The following is a 26,777-nucleotide window of genomic DNA, read 5'->3' as shown; positions in this document are numbered from 1 at the left end:
AATCAACATATTTCCATTTTTCTCGCAAAACAAAAGAACACTCGACTTCTCTCTTACAGAAGGCAGGGGGAATAATATAACCCTTAACATACGTCATGAGCAAGCAAGTCGAAGAAATTTGCACTTTATTCAAAAAGTAAAGTTTTGTGAAATTCTCTTTTTATTTTCCTTATATAGTTGTACGCATGTGACATCATACACTGTAGTAGTCTTCTCTTCCAGCAGTGACTGCGCAGATTCTTAAAACATTCGTAACTTTTGAACGGATTGTCCAATTTTCCTCAAAACTTACACTGATGTGTTCTATCAATATTGCTGCATTCTCTCAATCCTTATGTATATGAAGGTGGACTTGTCCTTTAACGCTCTCACTTCTGATTCTAGAGAAGAATAATATTGAATATTCCTCAATTTAGGAGGTTTGGGCCCCCTTTGGCCCCCAAAGAAAGCATGGTGCCCATTCAAATACTTTGAGATTCTATACCCCTTGGAATGCTACTTGCCAAGTTTGGTGAAAATCCATTACGTCGTTTTCAGCAAGAAAATGAAAATGTATACACTTTAGGTCCGATTTGGATCCCCCCAACTCCAAGGGTGGGGGGGGGGCAGTCCTGGATCTGCAATGAACAAACTTGGAACTACAGTCATCAAGTACAAAGTCATAGTGACTTTGCGTTATCACTTCTGGTTCTAGAGAAGAAGAATTGTAAATATTCCTTAATGTTGGGGGTGGGGGATTGGGCCCCCAGTGGCCCCCAAGGGGAGCATGCTGCCCTGTTGAATAAAATACAATGGAGATTTTAACCCCCTGGCATACTACCTTTTGTTTAGTGAATATTCATCAGGGGGTTTTCAAGAAGAATATGAACATGTACAATTAAAGTTCACATTTGGATTGAAACAACAATCATCAATATTCTGACTCATTGTATTAACTTAGCTCAACCACTTCTGGTTCTAAAAGAAAATTCCTTACTGGGGGTGGGTTGGGCCCCCTGGGGGCCCCAGGTGGGGCATGGTGCCTTTTTGATGGAATAGAGATTCTAACCCCCTAGGGATGTTACCTGCCAAGTTTGGTGTGAAAATACATCATGGGGTTTTCAAGAAGATGATGAAAATGTACAATTTAGGCCCCATTAGGACCCCTCCCCATTCCCCCCCCCCCCTCCCCTGGGGCCCCAAGTGGGGCACCCCTGATTCCGCCATGAACAAACTTGAAACAACAGTCATCAGTGTACTAACTCACAGTATTAACTTAGCTCTATCACTTCTGGTTCTAGAGAAGAAGATATTGTAAGATTTCTTAATTTCGGGGGGTTGGGGCTCCCCTGGGGGGCCCTATGTTGCCCATTTGAACAAATTGAGATCCTATCCCCCAAGGGATGCTACCTGCCAAGTTTGGTGAAAATCGGTCATGGTGTTTTCAAGAAAAAGATGAAAATATGTAAAAAGTTGAAGCACGACGGACTACGGACGACGGACGACGGACGACGAACGAGGGACGCCGGACGAAGAGTGATCGCAATAGCTCACTTGAGCCTTCGGCTCAGGTGAGCTAAAAAGGATGGATTTTGGATAGAAATTATATGGCGAGTAGAGTGGCGATGACATCAACTCACTCACTTGCATATAGTTTATCATTCATATCGACTGTTCAAGACCCGTTTAGTGAAAATTAGCGAAACTTCATGATATCAGATCTTACTTTTTTCCCCTGATTTTGATTAGTTTTTTTTTTCTGTTGTGCTAACAAAATCTTATTTCATCAGACTGACTTCAACCGGTCTGAGATTGTCCATAAAGGATGATGATGGTATGATTGATATTGTTATTATTATTATTATTATTATTATTATCATTATTATTATTATTATTATTATCATCATCATCATCATTATTATCATTATTATCACTATTATCATTATTATCATTATTATCATCATCATTATTATTATTATTATTATTATTATTATTATTATTATTATTATTATTATTATTATTATTATTATGATCATTTGTGCGCAAATTTTAACTTGTAGTTGTGTGGAAGAGATCCCTCTCGCAACCTACGGCATGCACGCTGTCTGCACCTGCAGAGGAAGAGACAACTCAGCTGGCGCTATAACCCATTGTCATCCAGAGCCTTTTATTAGAAGGCTCTGTTGTCATCCTTGTGTACTAGTATAGTTCAGAGCTCGGTTACATTTTTATGCACGTTTTTCGTTATGTTGAGCTGTACCATGCAACGCTGCAACTCTGGGCGCGTCTATTCAGTAGCTGGCGCTATAATGCAGACTTCTTCTTTTTTTTCTATCAGCATCCATCCGTAATGAAACCAACACCAATTTAGAAGTCAATTAAAATTTACCTGCTCAGAAATCGACAGAGCACATGGCCTAACACTCATAGAAGGCACGACGACTCATTCATATTAGTTTGCACATATCTAAAAAATCGTCGAGAGAATAATATTGATATTAGTCGGGTTTTTTTATCAATATGATTATGATTTTATAGTACAAATGTACATGTATTTTGACATCAAAAGAGAGTTCAAATACACTCTAAAAAAAAAAAAAAAAAAAAAACAGGTTAAACTTTGTACATTTTAGACCGGTGAGCTCTTTTAAAGATTAAAACCTTGGAAATTTGCACCTTTAAAGGTGCTCATTGGTCTGAAAGGTGCAAACTTGAACGTATTATTCTAAGAGTGCACAGAAAAAGGTGGCAAATATATTTCATAAAGGCCTGCAGTGTATTAACCAGCATTTTATTGCTTCATAGCCTAAATGGGGTTCTCTTATTTTCCACAAACTTTAATAACTGCGTGATTTTTCTGCATTTGTTCAATCCACATAATCTTTTGGGCAACCTCGCCTATACGCCATTGCTTTAAATGAGAAGAAAATACAATTGTATAGTAAACTTCGTATGAGGCGACGTCCTCGGGAATGAAACTGTCTACTAATTAATTTATCGATGGACTCGCGAGAGAGGGAATGTTTTTCAACTCACACGATTTTCATTTTCCAACCTGTTGACGAGCATTTAGGCATGTTTCTGTTGTGTGTTGCCGTTAACTCTAATGTTATAAAGCAGCTGGCATATTTTGCTAATTAAAGGACAAGTTCACCTTCTTATACATGTGGAATGAGTGAATGCAGCAATATTATTTGAACACATCAGTGAAAGTTTGGGAAAAATCGGACAATCCGTTCACAAGTTATGAATTTTTAAAGTGTCTGTGCAGTCACTGCTGGATGAGAAGACTAATAGAGTGTATGATGTCACTTGCGTACAGCGATGTAAGGAGAATATAAAGAGAATTTCACAAACTTTTATTTTTGGAAAAAAAGTGCACATTCCCTCGACTTGTCGCTGACATAATGTTAAGGGTAATATTATTCCCCCTGCCTTCTGAAAGAGGCAAGTCAAGCGTTCTTTTATTATGCGAGAAAAGTGAAAATGTGTTGAATTTTCTTTGTTTTCTTTATATCGTTGTACACATGTGACATCACAAGCCGTAGGAGTCTTCTCATCCAGCAGTGACTTAGCAGAAACTTCTAAAATTCATAACTTTTGAACGGGTTGTCCAGTCTTCCTTAAACCCTTACTGATGTGTTCTACTAATACTGCTGTATTTACCCAATCCACGTGTCCATAAAGGTGGACGTGTCCTTTAATTGTACACACTTCGATTTACAGTGCTAACGGTTAGGCAGTATGTCGGGGAATGAATTTTGATAAGAATCTAAATCATATATGTTCACGAATCAACACTTTTTACCTTCCGAGCTCATTCGATGTAAAGGGAAAAAATAGCACTAACAACCTATCATGTGATTGGTTACACACGTTATTCCGAAGGTTCCTTATTCCCACTGTTCGTTGATTCGAAAATGAAATATGGTTGGTTATTCCGAAGGTTCATTATTAAATCATTCAAAAATGAATAAGGTTCGTAATTCCGAAGGTTCGTTAATCCCATTATTCTGAAGGTTAGTTAATCCAAAAAACTGCAACATGTTTCCACTTTCGGGTTAATGAACCTTCGGAATAACGCTACCTAATGTTCAGATTAACGGAATAATATTATCGAAATTCGTTAATCTGAAAATGACGTAGGGTTCGTTAATCCCGACATTATGTGGCGTTATTCCGAAGGTTCAAGAACCCGAAAGTGCAAATAAGGTGCAGTTTTTGGATTAACGAACCTTTGGAGTAACTAACCTTATTTTGTATTCGGATTAACGAACCCAATGTCATTTTTAGATTAACGAATTTCTGTATAGGTATACAGAACATGCGTTTTTTTCGGAATAGCAAACCTAATTTCATTTCGGATTAGCAAACTTTCGGAATAACGAACAACACCATTGTAATCAAACCAAGTTAAAGCGTAAGTCCACACCATTTTCAAATTAACTTACTGAACCAGACGAAATTGACAGAAATCATAGCTACATCAGATCATCTTTTTTTTCTTAAAGTCGAGAATTTGAAATATTTTTCACCGTATTGTGATTTGGTTGCAAATTTATATGCACATTGGATGAGAGGATGACGTGAACTCACAACTTTCCCATAGTTGTTTGCATATTATCAATAATAGAACAGAATTCCAGAAATGCATCATACTGTCAATACACTTTATTTAAAGAACACACAAATTTTCCGGCGCCCTGTCCTTCGTCAAAATATGATTTTTTTTTTTCTTATTTGACAAAATCACTTGACAAAGGACAGGGTGCCTGAATATTCGTGTGTTCTTTAAATAAATTGTTGGTATTGACAGCATGACACATTTCTGGAGTCCTGTTCTATTGTTGAAAATTTTATTTGACCAACACGTGGACAGTGAATTACTTAGCACATACACACACACACACACACACACACACACACACACACACACACACATACATAGACCCCTATATATACCGGGTGTCCCAAAAAAGCGGAACGGTGGATTTTCAGTACTTTGCGTTCTAAAAGTGATATATTTTTTGACATCATTAGAAAGAGCATCTTCCGCAGAAGACAATGATACCAAAATCATTAAAATTGGTTAAGTACTTTTTATTCTACGCCAATTTCTGAAAATGCAGTCATTGTCAAATTTCGACGGATTTTTACGACTTATGACATAATTTGAGTGCGACACGCGATCCATACGGTGAATATTGTGTATGCTCGGTCATCCATGTCTACAAAAGATACAGCTTTCTCATTGAGCGCGGGCAAGGGAAAAACAGTGTGTGTGTGTGTGTGTGTGTGTGTGTGCGCGCGCCCAATGTGAAAGCTTTATCTTTTGTTGACATGGATCAGCGAGCTTATACAATTCGCCGTATGGAACGCGTGTCGCATCCAAATTATTATCTCATAAGTCGCAAAAAAAATGAAAATGACTGCATTTACAGAAATTGGCGTAGAATAAAAAGTACTGAACCAAATTTAATGATTTTGGTATCATGGTCTTCTGCGGAAGATGCTCTTTCTAATGATGTCAAAAAACATATCACTTTTAGAACGCAAGGTACTGAAAATCCACCGTTCCGCTTTTTTTGGGACACCCGGTATATATATATATATATATATATATATATATATATATATATATCAATTGTTGGTATTGACAGCATGACACATTTCTAGAGTTCTGTTCTATTGTTTAACATTTTATTTGACCAACACGTGGACAGTGAATTACTTAGCACACACACACACACACACACACACACACACATACATAGACCCCTATATATATATACATACATATATTATATATATATATATATATATATATATATATATATATATATATATAACACATGTATAGATCCTTGCCATCTGATTGGATGAATGCGGGTCACATGACATAAGAAGAATCAGCCGTCCCACGCTCACTCTCAATGGCAGTGCAAAAGATCGTAGGACACGCTGAACTTGATGCATATACGCGCACCCATTTCAAGAACTAGAGCCAGATCTAGATCTAGATCTAGGCCTAACTGTTAGTCCTCCTCCTAGATAGGATTAACGTTAGATCTATTTTGGTTTACGCCAGGCATACATCGTGTGTAGTAATAACACAAATATATCATTCATGCGACGGTTTGAATATTACATTCAGTGCAAGTTTACCTATTCTATATTCAACTCCGCTTCACGTCGTTGAATAGAACGGTTAAGCTTGCACGCTCATGTAATATTCGGAACCAGCGCACTCATAAACACTGAATATTTGTAAAATATAAAACATACATCTAATCGGCATATATTACAACTGAATATATACGCCATCATAAAAAGCACGTTTTTGGTAGATGATTAAGCAATTACATTCTTCCCCCTCTACAATCCATCACTGCGAGGTTATCACAGCAAAGCAAGAAGGGGGAAAAAAAGATGATTTTTTGTTTGTTTGGTTTTTTTTGCATAGGTTTTTGTTTACATTAGATATATGAGGAAATTAAATGGTCATATTGATTGTTCGTCAGCTACAAACTTCTGAGGCCGTGAAACATCATCTCACGTAGTCGGCATAATTATGTGCTTACTACATATTGTATGTACAATCTTAACACAATGTATCACCGTTTTGTGAAAAGATGTAAAACTAAAATTCATTAACTGAAATTCAGTAACTTTTTGTTATCTCCTGTCACATTTTAAACAAATTCTGCTAGATCTGTCAATATCATACCAGTAAATATCTTATAAAGTTATTTTGGGGATGGCGACGGATTGGACTTTGAGAAATGAAAGAAACCCAAACAATTCAGAGTGGTTAAAATGTGCCAATAGAAATATCAAAAAGTTTTATTTGAAGAACAAAAACGCTGAACATACATATACATCTGTGATTCAAACGTACTACAAATAGATAATATATACAAAATATAATTTGACATCGTCATAGAGACATTGTTATTAATGGTGTATATCAATCCATTATTAAGTACAATTAATGTTGCTTACTCAGTATACTTTAATGTATCAATCATTTCCTAAATTGTTAATTTCTCCATCCTTCAGTTTAATGCAAAAAACAATACATTCACAATGAAAAGTGGTAAAAAAGAACACACAAGTGGCGCTCCAATGTGGTAATCCGCCGTTAACCCTGTCGATATCACCTCCAAGCCTCCACACATTCTCACAGACTATTGTCCAAAGAGAAACTAGCAAATTTGGGGAACATACACAATCAGTGTCATCTGTTCTAATTGGCTTTTATGCATAGATAGCCAATCAACATGATTGTGATATTTATAATGTGTCTCTCGCAATCTAAATCCACGTACAATAAAGCTACAGTTCTCTCCGATCTACCCACTACGTCACTTCAACTTTCTCTCTAGTCGTCTATCCGGTTATCTAATGGACTCTCCTTTCTTGCTATGTCTACAGCAGAGTAGTCCTAAGATGGTCTAATCATGGTTTATATACACCGTATGTTGTTTTCTTCTTACGCTTGCAAGCGAAGTAACACTGTAGTCATGGAATTCAGAGCACAAATATCATTTTGAAAGCATTCCTGGCTCGTTGACATTGACGTCATAATAGCAATAAGATAATCTGCACAAAATGAAAGACCGCACTGTTTTGAAAGGCCATTATAACAGAAAACAAAACAAAAAACAAACAAACATGAGATGTAGATGGCTCATATTTCCTTAAAAAAAAACCAAAACAAAACAAAATTAACCCGTTTCATACTAAATTCTGAAATTCCCATAGACTTAATACACAGGCCACCAGGTTTCCATATTGAACGGGGTAACTGCATCAATACATCAACAAGTAGTTTCACTACAGGCAGTTGTCATGATAATCAGCCCCCATGTCTTTCTTGCCCCATTTCCATATTTGCCCTAGGCCCAGGGCTGATACTGTAACACTCCTACCTAACGATGAATCTAATCTAGCTTAATCTATTCTGATCTTATCAAATCTAGTCATTCTAATGTAAATCCTTTTTCAGAGTGGAGCTTTTAATATTACTGCAGCACTCACAATATATTCCTTCAGTATACAAAGCGTGGCCATGATACCCGACAAGGTCTTAAATACTGTTTAAATTCGATCCTTTCCTTCTTTTTTTTCACCTCCGTCCTTCTGCCTTATCTTATTTAGCATTGTTGTTGTTGTTGTTGTTGGCAGTATAGTTTCCTACATTCACGTTTTAAAACCTGCATCACACAGGCAACTCCCCTTATAACAAAGTCCTCCAGACAGGCAGTTTTCTTTCGTCATACCGAAATTTTGTTACAGCCGCACAATAAACTTATTGTTTATTGATCATAATATGGAGACCTAAATTTGCACTTTGTTGTAACAAGATTTTTGTTATGACCGTGTTCGTTATAACGGGAGTGCACTGAATAAATTGTTTGGCACCAATGTTTACAATATGTAACAAATACATCTACCTTCAAGACACTATTTCCAATTTGAAAATAACATTTAGGTCTGATCTGCATGCTTCTACACGGTCACAGTGTCTCTGATTCAAAAGTCTTTACCCGACAAAGAATAACAGAGTAAATCTTGATACCAGAGTGAACTCTGGATCAAGAGCATGATGATTATCAGGTCCATAAACTTTTTGAACAGCATACCTGCACATGCACAAATCTAAATGTATTAACATCAGCCATTCTAACCTTAAAAACAAAACAAAACAAAACAAAACAAACAAATAATGATACCTACAGTGTACACTCCATCATTTCAAATGAAAGATGAATGACTTTCAAATCACAATACAAGGGAACCTCAATAAAACGAGGCCCTAAAATCTGTGAAATTTTACATCAGAGGGCTTAGTTATATCAAAACTCTTCATAACGAGGTTAATGCTCAGTGAGTGTATGATTAGCTTACCCTGGAGTACAAACTGTGTCCAATACACATGCAACTCAAATTAAAAAAAAAACAAATGAAAAAAAAAAATACATTGTAGAAATATTCTAATGGCATACTTACAAATATTTGCCTTACTGAAATAGGTCTCAAACATATGTCTCTCAAATAAGAAAAAAACTATCTCCAGTTAAGTACAGATATAATCTGGCCATAAATATAGTAATTTGTCTCAATAATCTGGAATTGCTTTGGTGCTCTATTTATATAGAGCATTCAGCTAATACTTTTTAATGGCGTGTTGCTCTATAAACTGACTGAATGTGAAGATCTCATTCATTACAGAAATCACAACAAAGGCACATACATCTCCTATTTGATTGCCCATAAAATGTACTGACAATCTTCAGAAATATATATATATATATATATATGATGTATAAATATATGATTTAATTGGTTATGCTAGCAAAATAAGCAGCATATTTTAACATTGTATTACACAAAATCATGTCACCTAGCCACATAAGGAAAGCTGCATGTCACGATTGAGATATGCTATGGTCCATTCAAACACGTGCACTCACACTTGTATATGGCTAAGGCAAATAGTATTATACTGCAAGGTTGAAGTGACTACAACCCAGCTAAAGTTTCATTGTGTCTGCAATTCTTTCTGCCATGTTCACCATGTACTAGCCCCATCCCCCTCCCACAAAAAGGTGAAAATGTACTAGACATTCTCAAATATCATAGTGTATTGTAAATGGCACTCACACATGCATGCACAAACACACGCACACACACACACACAACAACAACAAATCTTTGAATGCCTGTGACATATGCAAACTCAACACTTGCATGGCTACACAATACCAACAGTCAGAATATTAGGATTTTCTCTGCCACATACTGATAACAGAGTAACAGAAAAAACTACAAAGTGAGGTATATGAAATGAAGTACCAGGTATATGAAATAGGATGAACCACAAACCTCAATCTATCCAATGCTTCACCTAATAAGATAAACCACACTGAACAGATGAGAAAAGAAAATTTGTCGAGTTGAAATTGTGTATACATATTCACGATATTAACAACGTTAATCAATCTATAGCATCTTCATACTTGATTTAATATTTGTTCTTAAATAATGAAATCATCGTGACAGTCAAAACAGCTGGCTGCAGATTCAAAATGTATCGGCTTAGTCGCCCGAACTACCACGGCTTTGAGACTACAAAATCTGTGAAACATATATAAACATAGAAATGCACACATAGACTCACACTTATAGGCACACTATGACAAAGAAAAACTGACACACAGACACACAAACACACAAACACACAAACAACAATTAATCTATTTTTAGAGTTATCTCATACAGAGGTAATAACAGGGGTGCACTAATTATATGTCTGGAGTAACAATGGCAGCTTTCAGTAGCTAAACGGACGGGCACAAGCGCTGTGAACGGTTTATGTTGTGCTTCTCAGCAGCAAGTTTGCAGCATACCCAATTTACAACATGGCACATCATAAGACAAAACATGTGTATCTTTTGTTCTAAAGATTACACCATACAGTCAGATGATGCTGTTTGTTGGGAGGATTCACAGCAAATCTTGAACGCAAGTCTGGTACACAGTATTGTAGGATGCCTGCCAAGACCCCTGAACAGGATTCCTCCACCAAGCACTGGTGCCAGACTCAGCGGCCTTCAACCAAGCTCTGTCTCCTGTCCAAACTATGACAACTGAAGTGATGAAGCATGCACATGTTGGAGAAGTGGCATTCAAGCATCTCAACACTGCAATGTCTCTGTGCTTCTTTCATGCAGCAACGTGTTGCACAGGGATGCCAGCCTGATGGCTATGCTGTTCATAAAGTCGTTTTTTTTTTTCCCGTGCAATTTTTATGTTGTCACAACTGCTAGCTGGCAGTGAGATGATTCCATTTGCTGCTATGAAGGAAAAAGCGTCACTAAAGGGCACTGAGCTCAAAAACTTGGCCTCATGGGTACCAGTGACACACCTACGACAATGAAGTAGAACATCTTTTTTCATCTTTTTTACACAACATACTTGAAGTCACTCTAAAGTTGATACTCAAATTGTCAAAAAACACCAGGCTCATCTCTTTTCTCTTCAGACCTCCTTCTTCCCTTTCTCTCTCCCTCTCCACCCCCCCCCCCCCCCCACCCCTCTGTTATTTTGTTTGTTTGCTGGATTTGTTTGTAGTCTTTTTGTGCACCATTTGCATCCATGGCATTCTAAACAACTACAATAACAAGCAAATTGAATATATCCAAGAGGTCTTCATATTTTTTTCTTCAGAGTTCAGAGATAAAAGTGGCACATTACACAAACTGCAGCTGACAGAGAAATCATTACATCACATACATTATGCAGAAAATGAAAGGAGAATAAAAAAAAATGAAATACGTTATTACAAATCTACAAATACAACAAAAACGTAATTTACAATAATTGAAGACTGCATACAATGCAGGCCAGCCATGATCATCAACCTCTCCTCCATGGATCCATATAGTTTTCACTATGACAGACAGCAACCTCACATCCAGGGTCATATGTCTGCTTCACTCCAAACCCTGTGCACCATCGAGAAGGCAGTGAAATCAATCGTAAGTTGACAATCAGGAGAACACATCTGTCGGGTCACCCTCTCGGGTCTGAATGTGGTTCCTTAAATCCAGATGATTCGCTTTTTGGTTCTACCCTCATCTTATTAGCACATCAATCTTCTCAGCAGCAGAAGCCCTTTGTCCAATCTAAGCATCAGACACAGACACACATAAACACACACACAACCAAAACAGTGCACCCCTGATGCAGCGAAAAAAGAACTTTATTCTGCACTTATTCAGTTCATCACTGAGCAAATCCCAACCAGCACAACATTGCAGGTGTTTTTCACCGTGTCCACATCTAGGATCAGCATACATCAAGTCCATCACGGGCAGGTGCAAGAGAGAGGAGCTCTTCCATTTCCAATTCGGGTGGGGTCCGGTTTTCTCCTGCACCGCATCACCTCTGCATCACATGGGCTCGCCCATCTCCTCATGGTCATTGTTCATGGAGGAGAAGAGAACTGGCTGCTCCATCTCGTCATTTTTGCCGCGAGGCCTGAAGATGTTGCCCGCTCTCAACTGTGTCCTGCACAGAACGCAAAAACACACAAGCACACACAAAAGAAAATACACATAAAGATAAGGACAAGCTCAAATTTGTATGTTTGATATTCAAAATTGAGTTACTAGGAAGTCTTTAATACAGTTGAATATGGCAATTGAGACACCAAGCCTTGTCATCCCAGGGATGACATATGTTACCCGCTACAACAAAAGGATCCGAAAGTCGGGGGAGGACAATTTTCTGAAACTGGCATGACATTATTATGTAACTCTTCTACTTTAATTTCATATATAGCACAACTCATAAAAGTACACGGTTGCGGAGATATCTATGATTTTATCAGCTCATGTCAGGTGGTTGTGGAAATCAGAGTTTCGAGAAAAACGCTTTCAAAGTTTTCCTTCCGACACTATCATGATCGAGGGCAGGCGAGACAGTTTTCACTGCTTGACAATAGAAGGTATGCTACTAGCGACCTCAGCAATGTTCACTCAAGCTTAGCGCCAGCGGACTAGCACGACCAATCAGTAATCAGGATGCCACGCACTGACCAATAAGATCACTCCCTCATTGCTAGGGGCAGAGTCTAGCTGCAGTGCTGAATCCAAATCTTCGGACACAATTCTGTTACGTTGAAAGTCGGAAAATCATGGCCCAGAAAAACGCTGATTTCTTGCCTTTCCTTTGATTATTTAGCTTCAAAATTTTGGCAGATGATAAACAAAACATTAGACTACAAAATTATGCCAAAAACAAAAATCCGGTTGTTTTGACCAATTTTGATGATGTGATTTCAAACTCGATTTTCTCTGCTCAGCCGTCAGCGACTTTTGGATCCTTTTGTTCTAGCGGGTCACATATGTATGAATGTGCATAAGTGAATACTTTCTGTGACTTTCTAGAAAAAGATATACGGAAAAGACAATTGATAAATTGCCCATATATCATGCTTTTGTATTTGCATCATTCCACACACACACACAAAAAAAGGTGTGACAATTCTCGATTTTAGCATTCCTGCAGAAACAACAACAAACTTCATTTGGGAACACTTCACACCCATCATACAGAGTTTTTCACGGCGCAAGAAGCCGTGTTTTCTAACCACCAAATCTGTCCAGCGTTTCGCCCCTGCCTCTACGCTGCACATATGACGTTAACAGTATTGGGACAGATAATACAGTGATGACCATTTGAACGTACCCATTTTTGTGACCGGCCTCCCGCTTGATGCACCAAATTAATCCCCCAGCGATTACCACGACAAGAACCCCTACCAGCAGGCCGATGAAGAAAATGCCAGCCGGATGGATGCCTGCAAATAGAGCACATATCAACGACTGATTATAAAGTCCAGTGCAATATTTTCACAGGAAAGCAAAGAGGAAGTAGTCCAAGAAACCATTTTGGGTGTAGAAATTGTTAAACTCTCTGTGTGCTAATTTCATTTCCTGTCCATAGCTATGAGTGCAAAATTTGAGTACATTGGACTCATTGGCAGAGAAAGGGCCAAGTCTCTTTGTTGCTATATAAATATTGACAAATAGAAGTAAGACAGATTGGAATAGAATAGAATAGAATAGAATAAAATAGAATAGAATAGAATAGAATAGGATAGAGTAGAATAGATTTTCAAAAATGAAATGACATGAGATGAAATAAAGTAAAATGAAATGGAAATGAAATGAAATGAAATGAAATGAAATGAAATGAAATGAAATGACATGACATGACATGACATGACATGACATGACATGACATGACATGACATGACATGACATGACATGACATGACATGACATGACATGACATGACATGACATGACATGACATGACATGACATGACATGACATGACATGACATGACATGACATGACATGAAATGAAATGAAATGAAATGAAATGAAATGAAATGAAATGAAATGAAATGAAATGAAATGGAAATGAAATGAAATGAAATAAAATAAAATAAGAAAAATAAAATAAAATAAAATAAAATAAAATAAAATAAAATAAAATAAAATAAAATAAAATGAAATTTCTTTATTCCTACAAAATTGGACATTTAGAATTTGAGTAGAACATAGTTATTATAATATACTGTATGTCTACAATAACATTTCAATACAAGTGAACATATGAGTGGAATGCACATTCACACATATTCTTTCTCAATGTTTTGACATTATTTTTTTTTTCATGTGTCACAAAGATGAAGTAGTAGTGGTTGTGGTAGTAGTAGCATAAGTAGATTAAGAGATAAGATTTCGTTGTAGAAGCACTAATGCTTCTATTACAATTTCGTCTGTTGAGAATGAGAAAGGCTTTAAGTCTTCTCGAACACTATGGGTTTTGTGGTCACTTAACGCCCTTATCATTCTCAACCGACGATTTATGCATGGAATATGAATCCACTTGTTAAATGAAGTCAGTCAGTGACATTTTTTTTCTTCAAATGGATGTTCATTTCCCTAAGAAAAAAACAACTGCATAAACTCCATTCTTATGTTAACACAGACTAGCGAAAAATACAGCTGATGTCGAAAGGAGCCAGAAATGACAGCCTGAAGAGTAAAAACCACACAAAAGAGAGAAATATCTTACCACTGCCAGGACTGCCTCCTGTGCGTTCATCACTCGTACCACCTCCTGTGTTTGAAGACTCTGAGGTTAGTAAAGAAAAGGAAACATGTGATGCTTTAAGATAGAAGATTTCCCTCTATAAAACATCCCCCAGAATTATTTATTGTAGCTAAAAACAATACTTACCTCCACCAAGGAGGTTATGTTTTTACTGGCAGTGGTTTTTTTCTATCTGTTTTTGTTGATGTTCTTGGCGTTGCTGTTGTCACTGTTTTGCAAAATAACTCGGAAAGTTGTGAATGGCTTCCAATGAAATTGACAGGACAAATTGATAATGGTACAAGAAATCAGATGATTAAATTTTGGTAGTGATCTGGATCACTATCTGGATCCAGGATTTGTTTAAATTTGTTTAAACTCAGACGTGCTGTGCAGAAAATACAACAAAATAAATTCAATTTCCCAGTGAAAGTAGTACATGTCCAAAACATTTGGTCCCAAAAAACTGCTAATATCTCAACTGCAGTTCTGTTTTAAGCCAGTAAATTTGGACAGTAGGGTAGAACTAGAAATGTCGCTATGGCGACTGGTATGCCTCCGCCATAATGCATGATTCTCCTAATAGCTCTAAATAGTACATGTGGACAATGTGTGATTACATTTGCACATAACTGGCAAAATATTAAAATGACAAGTTTGTCACAAATGTGTTGAATGTTCACCTGCCTTGACCTGGTTTAATTGGATGAATAGGAGAGCATGTATTTGGGATTTAAGGACTTTAACTTGACTTTGACCCATTCATACATTTATGCATTGAGTAATTTTGAAGGTATGGAGAAAAAGTGCAATTTCTGTATTGAATAGGAAATTGTTACCATTGTCATCTGGCCTTTGACCCTGAAATTCATAAGATAATCAATGTCAGGCAGAACATGATGCATACATATGTAGTAAGTTTCAAGATAACTTGAGCCACTTCCGAAATATGGAGGAAAAACTTAGTTCAGCACTTTCACTTGATCTTAACCTTTTGACCTTTGAGGCAAAAACAAAAGAAAAAAAATTTCCAGAGAATTTCTATTAGGTTATCCATGCATACACCAAGTGTAAAAAAAAATCCTGCTGGCATTGCACAAATATGAGGGAAATAGTAAAATTTTGAAGTGTTGCCCTTGACCTCTGACCCCTGACCTTTGACTCCATGAACCCGTAATTCTCTAGATAATTACTGCCAGTCAGTACATGTATATATACTCTGTTCCATGAAGATACCTTGAACAATATCCAAGGTACGGAGATAAAAGGGGAAGTTTTAATATATTTACTTGACTTTGACCTTGGACCTTTGATCTCATGACTCAAACTTTCCCAAGAGAATTTTAATTGGGTAATACATGTATACACTAAGTTTCAAGAAAATATCTTCAGGCATTGCATAGATATGGTGGAAATAGTGAAATTCTATGTATTTGACCTTGACCTTTTGACCTTTGACCTTGAGCATGTGCACCCAAAAGTTAATAGGCACAACTTCACCCCCTAATACACATACATGCCAAGTTTCATTAGGATACCTCAAAAAGTTTTGATAGTTACCCTGTCCACAAAATTCATTACGGACGGACGGAAGGACGGACGGAAGGACGGACGGACGGAAGGACGGACGGACGGACGGACGGAAGGACGGACGGACGGACGGACAACCCGAAAACATAATGCCTCCGGCACCACTTCGTGGCGGAGGCATAAAAAAGAATATTACTCTCCCATGTAAGTCAAACTTTAACTAGAAATGTCGCTATGGCGACTGATGCCTGATGCATGATTCTCCCAATAGGTGTATAGTACAATGTCTTCACAATGTGTGATGACAGTTTCACATCTAACTGGCAAAATATTGAAATGACAGGTTTGTCAGAAATATCTTGAATGTTCACTTTCCTTGAACTGGGTTTGCTATAATTGTCTAAGAGTGCAGGTACACTGTCCATATATTTAGGGAATTGAGAATTTTTACTTGACTTCTGATGGACCCTTTTATAAGTTTATGCATTGAGTAATTTCCAAGGTATGAAGAAAGAGTGTAATTACAGTACAAAATGGATTTTTTGGGGGGCATTGAAACCTGGCCTTTGACCCTTAACCCTAAAAAGACTGGGGGGGGCCTAAAAGGCCCCCCCCCTCGACATTTCGCGCGATTACTCTGCAACACGCAATGCTCTCGCCGCGATGCTCTGACTTTTTTCTTTCGAGTTTCCCGCACATTTAGACACCAAATTTGTGACGCCCGGGGGTACGGTTCTGAAGTTACATAACTTTTTGTACATGCACGTGAGGCCAAAAATGGCTCAAAAATGTGATTTTGTGTACAAAGTCAATGCAAATTGAGTTTTTTCACATGGTTCATATAAATATGCTTATTTTTACTCTCAATGGCTAAAATTAATTTGTTTTAGGAGCATTATGCTTCAAAAAGTGTCTGCCACAGATTTTGTTAAAAAAAACAACAAAAACAAATGGTCGAAAAAACAAAGAAATACATAAGAAATTCATAAAACAATAAAATAAATAAGAAATTGATTTTGATACCAAATTTTTTTTCAAGTACATTTACTAAGAATGCCACAAAGAATAATTAGACCAAAAATGAGCACTTTTGGAGCTTTATTTACTGATTTAGGTCAAAGAGTCTGATTTCTCGCATAAATTAGCGTAACTAATCAAAATAAAATAAAAAAAGACCATTTTGGAAAATTTAAATATACGATCTTGTAGATTACATCGCACACTACCATTGTGCAAATTTCAGCGGCGATCGCGCGATCCACGGCCGAGATCTTAAGGGGGGGCCCTTTAGGCCCCCCCCCCCCCAGTCTTTCGAGCTACCAAAATAGCCCAGTCTATTTAGGGTTAACCCTTGACCTTTGACCTTCTGGCTGGAAATTTCCCACAGAATCTCCATTAGGTAATGCATGTATATATTAAGTTTTTAAACTAATAATGCAAGCATTGCATATACTACACTGTAGTATATGAAGGAAATAGTAAAATTTTGACGAGTTGACCTTGACCTTTGACCCCTGACTATTGACCCATGACCCCTAAATTCCCTAGATAATCCCTGCCAGTCAGTACATGCGTATTTACCACGTTCCATGAAGATACATTGAACCATTTGCGAGAAAAGTGATATTGCAACATTTTCACCTAAACTTTGACCTTTTGACCTTTGACCTTATGACATGAAACTCTCTCTGGAGAATCTTTACACAGTAGTACATGTCTATACTAAGTTTCAAGAAAATACCTTTGGGCATTGCATAGATATGGGGGAAATAGCAATTTTTTTAGCATTTGACCGTGACCTTTTGACCTTTGACCTCTTGCCCATGTCACTAAAATCTACTCAAATAATCATGCCATCATACATCATCCTTGGACCAAGTTTGGTGAAAGCTGCTTTAACCAGTTTTGAGTTATCACATAAACAGATAAATTTTAGGATTTGACCTTGATCTTTGACGTTTGACCTGAGTCCAATTTCACTAAAAAAACCATTCAAGTAATTGTCCCATCATACATCATCCTCCGACAAAGTTTGGTGAAATTTGCTCGATCCAGTCTTGAGTTATCGCGTAAACGGATACAATTTCATGATTTGACCTTGACCTTTGACCTTTGGCCGATTTCACCTAAAATCTAATGAAATAATTGCCCCATCATACTTTATACTTGGACCAAGTTTGGTAAAATTCCAGCGTAAACGAAAGCGGGCGGACGTACGTACAGACGGACAACCCAAAAACATAATGCCTCCGGCACCACTTCGTGGCGGAGGCATAAAAATCTTAGGTTGACCAACCCAAATGACATAATTGAGTCCACTACAGAGAATCTGAATCTGCAACTTTTTGTGTGTTTTGGGCCGGGCGGTCACATATATAATGTCTTCACGTACTTTCGCACTTTGGCTCGGCAGAACCCCACTCGCAGACACTGAGGCAGCTCAGCGTGCGGGAACCGTTGAGCTCGTAGCCCTCGTCACAGCGGAATGTGATCTTGCTGCCGAGTTTGTACTGTGTCCTCCGGGGGGACCACGTTCCATGCGAGATGAAGTCAGGGGGATCACACCAATCTTTGAACAAGAGATGTTACGACATTGACACAAATCAATTCACACAAATACAGATATCATAAGATACATATTATACACTGTATAAATGGAATATGTGTATATACATCATCACTAAGTATGAATATTGTTTGTAGACACGGATTTAATAATCTAATGATGAAAGGTCCTTTTTAATTAAGGTAGCTTCTTCAGTGTTGTCACTGTTCTACCAGAGGGCCCTGCCATTTTTATTACCCTAGCATTACTAGGTACATGTATTCATACACCTGGGTCAAGAGCTACATGGTGGGTAAAAACATCTCGTTCAAGGACGTACATGTAAGCACTGGGTGGGAGTCAAACTTAGGAGTTGGGAGTCTTATCCACTATGCCACAGTATTCCACTGCCCATCCTCTTTTACCACTTGGGTTTGTGCATAAACTATAAGAATAAACCATGACATTATGTTTTGGGTTTAAAAATCTAGCTAGTGGCTACAACCCATTTCTACACTCACTAATGCTGTGTTATTGCACCATCACCAAAAAAGTGCAAAGCTCACAATTATTTTTTTTCTTTTCTACTGCATGTCATTAAAGGAAGATGCATGAAGATAAGATTAAGCATAGATCTCTGGGGGACTTACGTACAAGTAAGCCACGACATCATCAATTCATCTGATTTGCATAGACGCATTGCAACTAAGACTTGCACTTTAAGAGGTGTCTTGAAACCTTTTCTTTTTTTGCTAGTTACTACATCTACATAAGAGCAGAGTGAAAAGGAACTGTTAGTAGACCCAATTTACTGAACACAGGGACATCTTGAACAAAACTGTGTCTGTGGTTGCACAACAGAAACCAACATAGTCATCAAAATGTCCACAAATCCAATTCTCCACCTCTTAGAGGTAATAATGTAAATGAACGATGCCCATAGAATTCATCGACACTGACATATTATAGGAAAAAGAGCTATCCATGTTCACATGAAAATTATGGATATGAAAGCTGAAATATGGGATATGACTCGCATGACATTAACATGATGTACAACTTGTACCATTTCCACCACTAGAGATTAATTTTGCATAGATACTAGGAGACTTGTTCGACCTACAGGATTTTATAGAGAGACAACTCTCAATTCTCTTCCCTTTTCTTTTTTTTTATCATGGTAGAGGAAGAATTTTGCTCGTCATTAGATCATTCTAAACCCCGCCTGAGGTGCAAGCTCACTTTTACATCTAACAGCACCCTCAAAGTTGTAACCACTGCAGGGGAACGACCCCCACTCCTTGTGGCAGTCGCGGAGGCGCTCTTCTCTGCCCGAGCAGTTGAGCGAGTGCCAGTGCATCAGGTTGCGCTCGTCGATGGGGTCGTTCCAGCCCCGCATCGTCTCGATGACGCTGCAGAAGCCCAGCTGGCGGCAGGCCACCGCCCCGTCGGCCATGTCCCACCCCAGGCCGCAGATCAGCCCCCAGTCGCCGTCCACCAGAGTCTCCACCACGCCCTCGCTTGGCCTCGAACCGCCAACCAGCCTGATGTCTGCTCAGGATCAGGGGCAGATTGGGAGGGAGTAGAGTGAGAGAGAAGGGCACATGTACATGTGGATTGGGAGGGAATTATGTCTATACACATGAAAGGCAAAGCTAGTCTAGCTTCAAGGCTGACACCTAAAGTTCTTGTAGCACCTAATTCTACCTTTAAAAATGTGCACAAGTCTTGAGCAAAGGCTATTCTGATTTGTCTGAATAATACATGATGGAGAACTTAAGCATACACAAAAAGAAAGTATATGTTCCTGTAGGGGACAGTGTGAGGTGTCGAAGTGGACATTTCTGTATATTGCACAAGATTTTGCACCAGCTCCACACTCATTAGTCATGTAATATCTACTGCCTAGAATGTACAACTTACTTCCTTTCCTGTTTTGCCTAGTCTGCATTTCCAAAATGTCTTTCTATTTCAGTGCTAACAATTATCACCTGTATATCAAAGAACGAAATGCAGAATAGCAGGAATAGCATTGAATCACTTACAATAACTGTACATTTGACAAATATTGACTGCTCCCAGGTGCAATATAACATTTATTGACGAAACTAGGATTATATTGCTGTACGGTCAAAATACAAGGACTTTTTGATACTGGCTGACGATATAAATGGCGTATCACCAGGAGAAAAGCAGTCAAATACCTTCATCAACAACATATCAAGCCTAAAGTTGATTTTTTATTAACGATGATGAAAAGGAAACAAAGAAATATCCCATTGTGCAGCAAACCATGCAAGCAAACAATTGCTAACTACTGATGTGAACCTCAAAGAACTTCTACTCGGCTGCTAAAGCATGGTGCCACAATTTTCATTGTCTTTGTTCCAATTAGACCTAGGATGTGAGCACGTACAGAGAGTATAATTTGCCTTTATCACTGTATGCAAATATCGATAGGCTCACAGGGATCAGTAATGACATACAAATATATTGTACTGTACGTGTACATTGCACATGGCGATTAAGCCTCCCTGATGATTGTTTTGGGGGTTTTTTTAACAGAATAATCGATAGATAGCTAGATAGATATATGAATGAATGAATGAATGAATGAATGAAAGAATAGATAAATAAACAAATACACTGTAAATAAATAAATAAATAAATGAATGAATAAATAAATAAATATTAAAATAAATATATTTTTTTTAAAGTCAGCAGGGCAACACCATTTACAACAGTATCACATTTCACAACATTCTACTAGCTTTCAATCTTATTGACACATACACTGAGCTTTTGTCCAGCAAATAACTGACATTTTGGTCTTTGCTCTGTAACAGTTAAACATTTTCGTCTTTACTGAATAAAACGCACAAATCTACATATCATTGTAGCAGCAGATTTAATCATCTTAAATCCCACATGAAGCAGAATTATTACTTGCTGATGTGTGCCAATCATACTCATGCAGTTTGAAAATGGGTTTGCATTTATTACAGGTTTAAAGATTAAGAAACTTGAAATACTGGATGCTTTAGATTAATTGCATTACTAAATGATCTACTGAGTCACACTATTGAACAAACATGTACACTGTCTTTCGGACTTCAAAGTTTGATGAATTATCCACAGTGTTGTGAGGAGATTGAATTGAACCATCAGGAACCATCGGACGTTAAGTACGTAAACCCACAATTTTAGCTTGCAAACAGCAGAAACCAAGGTGGATACCAAGTAAAAAGAGGGGAGAAGAGGGAAGACAGCAAAACAGACATGGACATCATTACATAAACTTTATGAATATGTAAGAGGCCTTGAATTTCTCACTTTACATACTGTATAACTGAATGAACACAATACTAAAATATTCACAGTGACATACACTATGACATAGAGGTTAAGAAAATTGATATCACAAAAACAATTCATCACGAAATAACTTAAATTGGTAATGGCAAACTACATCAGAAAAAAACAATTCACATTATCAAATGGGGAAACACACAAAAATAATACTATTCAGTGCAAGAAATAAACAGAGTAATAATTTACCGTAATAGGCACTAGAGTACTTTTGATTACCATTTGTACGTATCGTCTTGATGCCTTGCTTTGAAGGCATCACTTGTGTTTGATTTGAGCACACTGAAGTAATATGATACTTGTAGCTTGACCTAAATATAAAGCACTGTCATTCATTGGATACTGACAAAATGAATGTCAAGGCTTGAACAAAGACTAGCTTTGCTTTATCTCATTTCTCAACATCTCCCAGAAGCACAGAAGAAATGAACACATAGGCACCATCTTTCCTGGTATATAAACATCCTTTACAATGTGCACAACATGTGCCAAGGTACTTGAGCAGAATCGAACACAACACTTTTCAAAGAGATCAAAGAGATCAAAGTCCTGACTGGCAGAGTTCAAACTAAAAGGTTATTGCTGTGTTTTTGCTTTTCTTCTGGATCTTATACAATCACATTTTTCATGCTGCAATTCCTTTCTAGGCTACTACCCCTTTTTACTTCTGAAAACATGCATTGTGGCAAGTATATTCAAAAGCTGCAGGTAAGTTATATTGTTTTATTTTGTTTTGTTTTTTTGCAGGGGGGGGGGGGGGGGTGGTATAAGCAAGCAGGAGGGAAGAGAGACTTCACATGAGGATGGAACGCTGGCTATTAGAAGACAATACATGAGCCCAAATTGATAGCAAGCGGAAAGTTCATCCAAGTTGATAAATCTAATCCCAGATATATTCCATAAGATGACCTATATATGACAATTAGTTACATTTCCCCCAATGATGCAATTCTCTCCGAGTATAATAATGGAACTGTAAAACACAGAGCTATAGTCATATACACACACATTTCACTTGTTTATCTGGGTAATTTGAAAGAGATACATGTATTTGAAAGCAAGGTATTTGAGAATATTTTGGGGCTGGTCTAAACACCCGATGGATCCCAAGTGGGTTCAGGTAAAAGTTTATGCCATCTACATCGACAAGTACAATGGAGCAACACTCTAAAATGACCAAGTTTTAGAATTACTTGATGATAGGGAGATAGACATTCATGTAGACATACATTGTGTAGATAGATAGATAGATAGATAGATAGATAGATAGATAGATAGACAGGGAGACAGACGGACATATAGACAGGTAGACAGACAGATACAGATAGAAAGTAGGAGGAAAAAAAATATAGAGTAAAAGACAAAAAGACAGACAGAAAAACAAACAGACAGAGTCTGACATAAAAACATAGAAGAAGTGGCTTTGCTATGGCTATTTGAAGCAAAACTTAGGAAGAAAAAGCGGTTCACCATTCCAACAGTCAAATTTGAAAGCTTTTCAAAGTTTTCCTGATTGCACATTCGCCTGAGCAACATGCAAGAAATAACATACGACATGACTGCCATGCAGAGCTTGTTATGAAACAGTCTGGCAAATTGTTTTCTAAAATGCTTTCCAATGCCCGCTAATCTTTCCCAAACAAATCACATGCAACTCTTCCGACAGAAGGAAGCACATATCACAAAGGAAATCAAGCTTGGAAGAAGATGTGACCAGATCGGTTCACAAGTCAGGGTGTGATACATTTCAGAATGGCAGAGACTCCGAAAACTCAGCAAGAATTTTTTTTTTTTTTTTCAATATGACACAGGTTACACAGGTGCTAAAGGTGAAGTATCATGCTCTTTGCCATCTACTCCTACACGAACAAACAAAGGATACAGAACCGTAGAGTGACAAAAGAGTGTTTTCAGACAAGATGGATTACTACATCCATTTAAGGCAAATGTGGTAACACAGAAACATATTATCAAAACTAATATCTGAGTAAAGTGGGTATTTCCAAAGGGAAAACATGTACCATTCACAGCGACTTGATAACAGTAATAGAAAGCACAAAGCAAATTATGTAGGGGGAAAAATACAACTATCAATCAAAAAGAGAAATAGAAGTCATCATTTTAGATGAAAATAAGCATCCTCAGTTAAAGTGATCATCTTCTGTCATCATAAAACAGTTGAGAGTGTAAAAATGTATGCAATATGTCTCTTTTGGGGGGAGATTGCTCACATCAAGAAATGCTGTACAATCAAAACTTTGGTATGTATTAATATGCTGGATTTCATATGCTGTACTTCGAGTGAAAGAAAAATACTAGATAGAGGCCTAACACAAATTAAATTTTGATCACGTATTTAATTCATCTGCCCCTCTCCCCTTCCCCTGCAAAAAAGGGGGGGGGGTGGATTTGACTTAATATTTATCATAGTCAATACTTTACACACAATAATGGTTTGTTATCTAAAAACCTTAAATACTAGAATGATATTGCAGACAAATGCATTTTTACTTTGCTAATCTAAAGCCATTTATTAGAGAAGTACTTTCAACCTCTACCACCCATTAAAGTTAGACAATCATATCAAGAGGGGAGATTAGACTATTACAAGGCAGTGAGGGTTTGGTTGTTTGGGGGTATTTTTTCTTTTTGTCACAGGAAAATGTTATGGCCCAAGAATAGTTCTGGGACTGAAAACTAATTTTGAGGGGTAAATGCTTTTAGCTAATAGTACTTGTCACAGAAAGTTGGCAATGAAACTGGACACCATACATTTCATCATGTGGCCTTACAACAAATATGAAATGAATTTAAAAAAACACACACAAAAAAACTTTTCTCCATGTCAGAGAACTGCAAAGTACCAACACGAATATGGGTGCATGGAGCTGGTGGCATAATTTTGCATTTTAGTATACCACCTGAGAAAAATGATTGAAATACTTGAATTGAAAATATTTTTGGTGATGATAAAACTTTCAGGCATGATGTTTTACTGGCACACACCATGTGAGAAAACCAACAACAAAATGCCACTCCATGTTCAAGTTGAGATTAAAAAATAAAAATTAAAAACTTCAAGTAAACAGAATGGTAGGGCCTATAAATGATTTCATTCAATCTGCTAGCAACATTGCACTTGAGTTTAATAAAAATCCAGAGTCTCAAAGAAAAATCACAAAACAATGAAACAGATTACAATCATACGTATGCAAATTTGATGAGGTGACGACATCATGCCCTCACAGCTCTGTCATTGACCTGAACAGAAAATACTTCATTTCCTTTTGAAATAAGATAAAAAAGAATTCACATCATTCAGTAGAGAAAGAAAAAATTGAAAAGCTGGAGTGATTTCACCTTTATATAAGGAGGAGTAATTGCAGTTACTACATCATCAATCAAAATCATGATTTTAATCAGTTTTCTTTCTATAAAGAGGCTGAGACAGAGCTGTGAGATGTTGTCACTCATATTTCATCTGATTGGGATTTATGTTTGCGACCTAATTCAAGATATGGTGGAACTTGAAATCTCTCCCATTCTTGTTCGTCTGGTTTTACTCTGTCTGCTATAACAGTCAACTTTGAACATGGAGTGACGCATCCTTTAGAAGTTCTGGAGTGTCTTTTCTGGTGTTTTTATTTTGGGGTTTGTTTTTTGTGGTTTGTTTTTTCAGAACTACACTTGGGCTGCAGAGGGGGTGCAAGAACAGATTCAGTCTTAGCAGTACACAAGTTAGAAAAGGCTCATGACAACACATTTAAGAAAAACAAACAAACAAAACACAAGACAGGTAGAACCAACAAGAGTGCTGCTTCTGGACGGATCTTTCACAGAATAACTATGGAGAACATTTTCTATCAGATTTGAAGGTTTTCAGGTCTTTTCTTTGGTGGTTTCTATTTTTCTGTTTCACTATTCATGCTCTGTAAGTCATTGCCAAGTGCATTTTGTAAATTTAGGAGAAAATTCTAGATTGTTCTTTCACAATCTCTTGACTTTACCAACAGAGCTTAGACCGTGATCTCATCAGCCCAGCCAGATGTCACCCAGGAATTTTAACCCGTTGAAGACGAGTCCTGAGTATCTATGAGAAACGTGTGTTGTGCCAAAATCACTCCGTCCTAAATGGGTTAATCAACGCCATGCAACACCAATGCATGGAATTTCCACAAACATCAGTTGCAGAGATCACAGCTTGGAGAATTCAAATTCATAGACTTTTAAAGGACCGTCAAGAACTATTTTGGTCTTTTTCTCCTACAATAATTTTTGTTCAAACTTTTAATGAATATATACAGCATAAAGCCACACAAATGTGGTTTTGGGGTCTGCATGGGTTATTTTAAAAGACTATCTGAATCAGCTAGGTTTCGTAATCATGGGCATATAAATTGTATCTGGATTCTCAAGGACTGCATATCTGATGTGGACCTTCAATCAATGAGGTACATCAGTACGAACACAACTTGTCACCATTTATTCCAGAATCTGGCAAAATGGGAATACCACTCTAACAGGTTGATACAATCATGTGGTTCATTAAAAAAAAAAAAAATTGACGCAATAAGAAACAGCACTCTGATTGGTCTTCTGACGGCGGACACATTCCATTACCTGATTCCTGTTTGGAATCTGTTGATAGGTTAAAAAAAAAAAATGATACAAAAGATAGATA

At 37.4% G+C, this 26,777-nt stretch overlaps 1 protein-coding gene across 1 annotated transcript in view; it reads right to left on the bottom strand.

Annotated features, from left to right (window-relative positions):
* Positions 1-11,936: 11,936 nt before the first annotated feature.
* The window catches only part of LOC139710044 (scavenger receptor cysteine-rich domain superfamily protein-like), a 39,495-nt gene continuing 24,654 nt past the window's right edge, over positions 11,937-26,777 (bottom strand). Inside the window, exons 16-21 of the mRNA XM_071621991.1 lie at positions 26,717-26,734; positions 19,970-20,278; positions 18,575-18,751; positions 14,635-14,694; positions 13,237-13,348; positions 11,937-12,054 (exon numbers count right to left, since the gene is read on the bottom strand). Coding sequence (XP_071478092.1) covers positions 11,937-12,054; positions 13,237-13,348; positions 14,635-14,694; positions 18,575-18,751; positions 19,970-20,278; positions 26,717-26,734 — 794 coding nt within the window. The remainder of the gene's footprint in view (positions 12,055-13,236; positions 13,349-14,634; positions 14,695-18,574; positions 18,752-19,969; positions 20,279-26,716; positions 26,735-26,777) is intronic.

Source organism: Diadema antillarum, unplaced genomic scaffold (assembly GCF_040938485.1).
Source record: "Diadema antillarum isolate AM-2024a unplaced genomic scaffold, OU_Dant_1.0 seq00001495_RagTag, whole genome shotgun sequence".
Lineage (NCBI taxonomy): Eukaryota > Metazoa > Echinodermata > Echinoidea > Diadematoida > Diadematidae > Diadema > Diadema antillarum.
The sequence above is the reverse complement of the archived record's forward strand: the minus strand, read 5'-3'. Positions and strand labels throughout refer to the sequence as shown.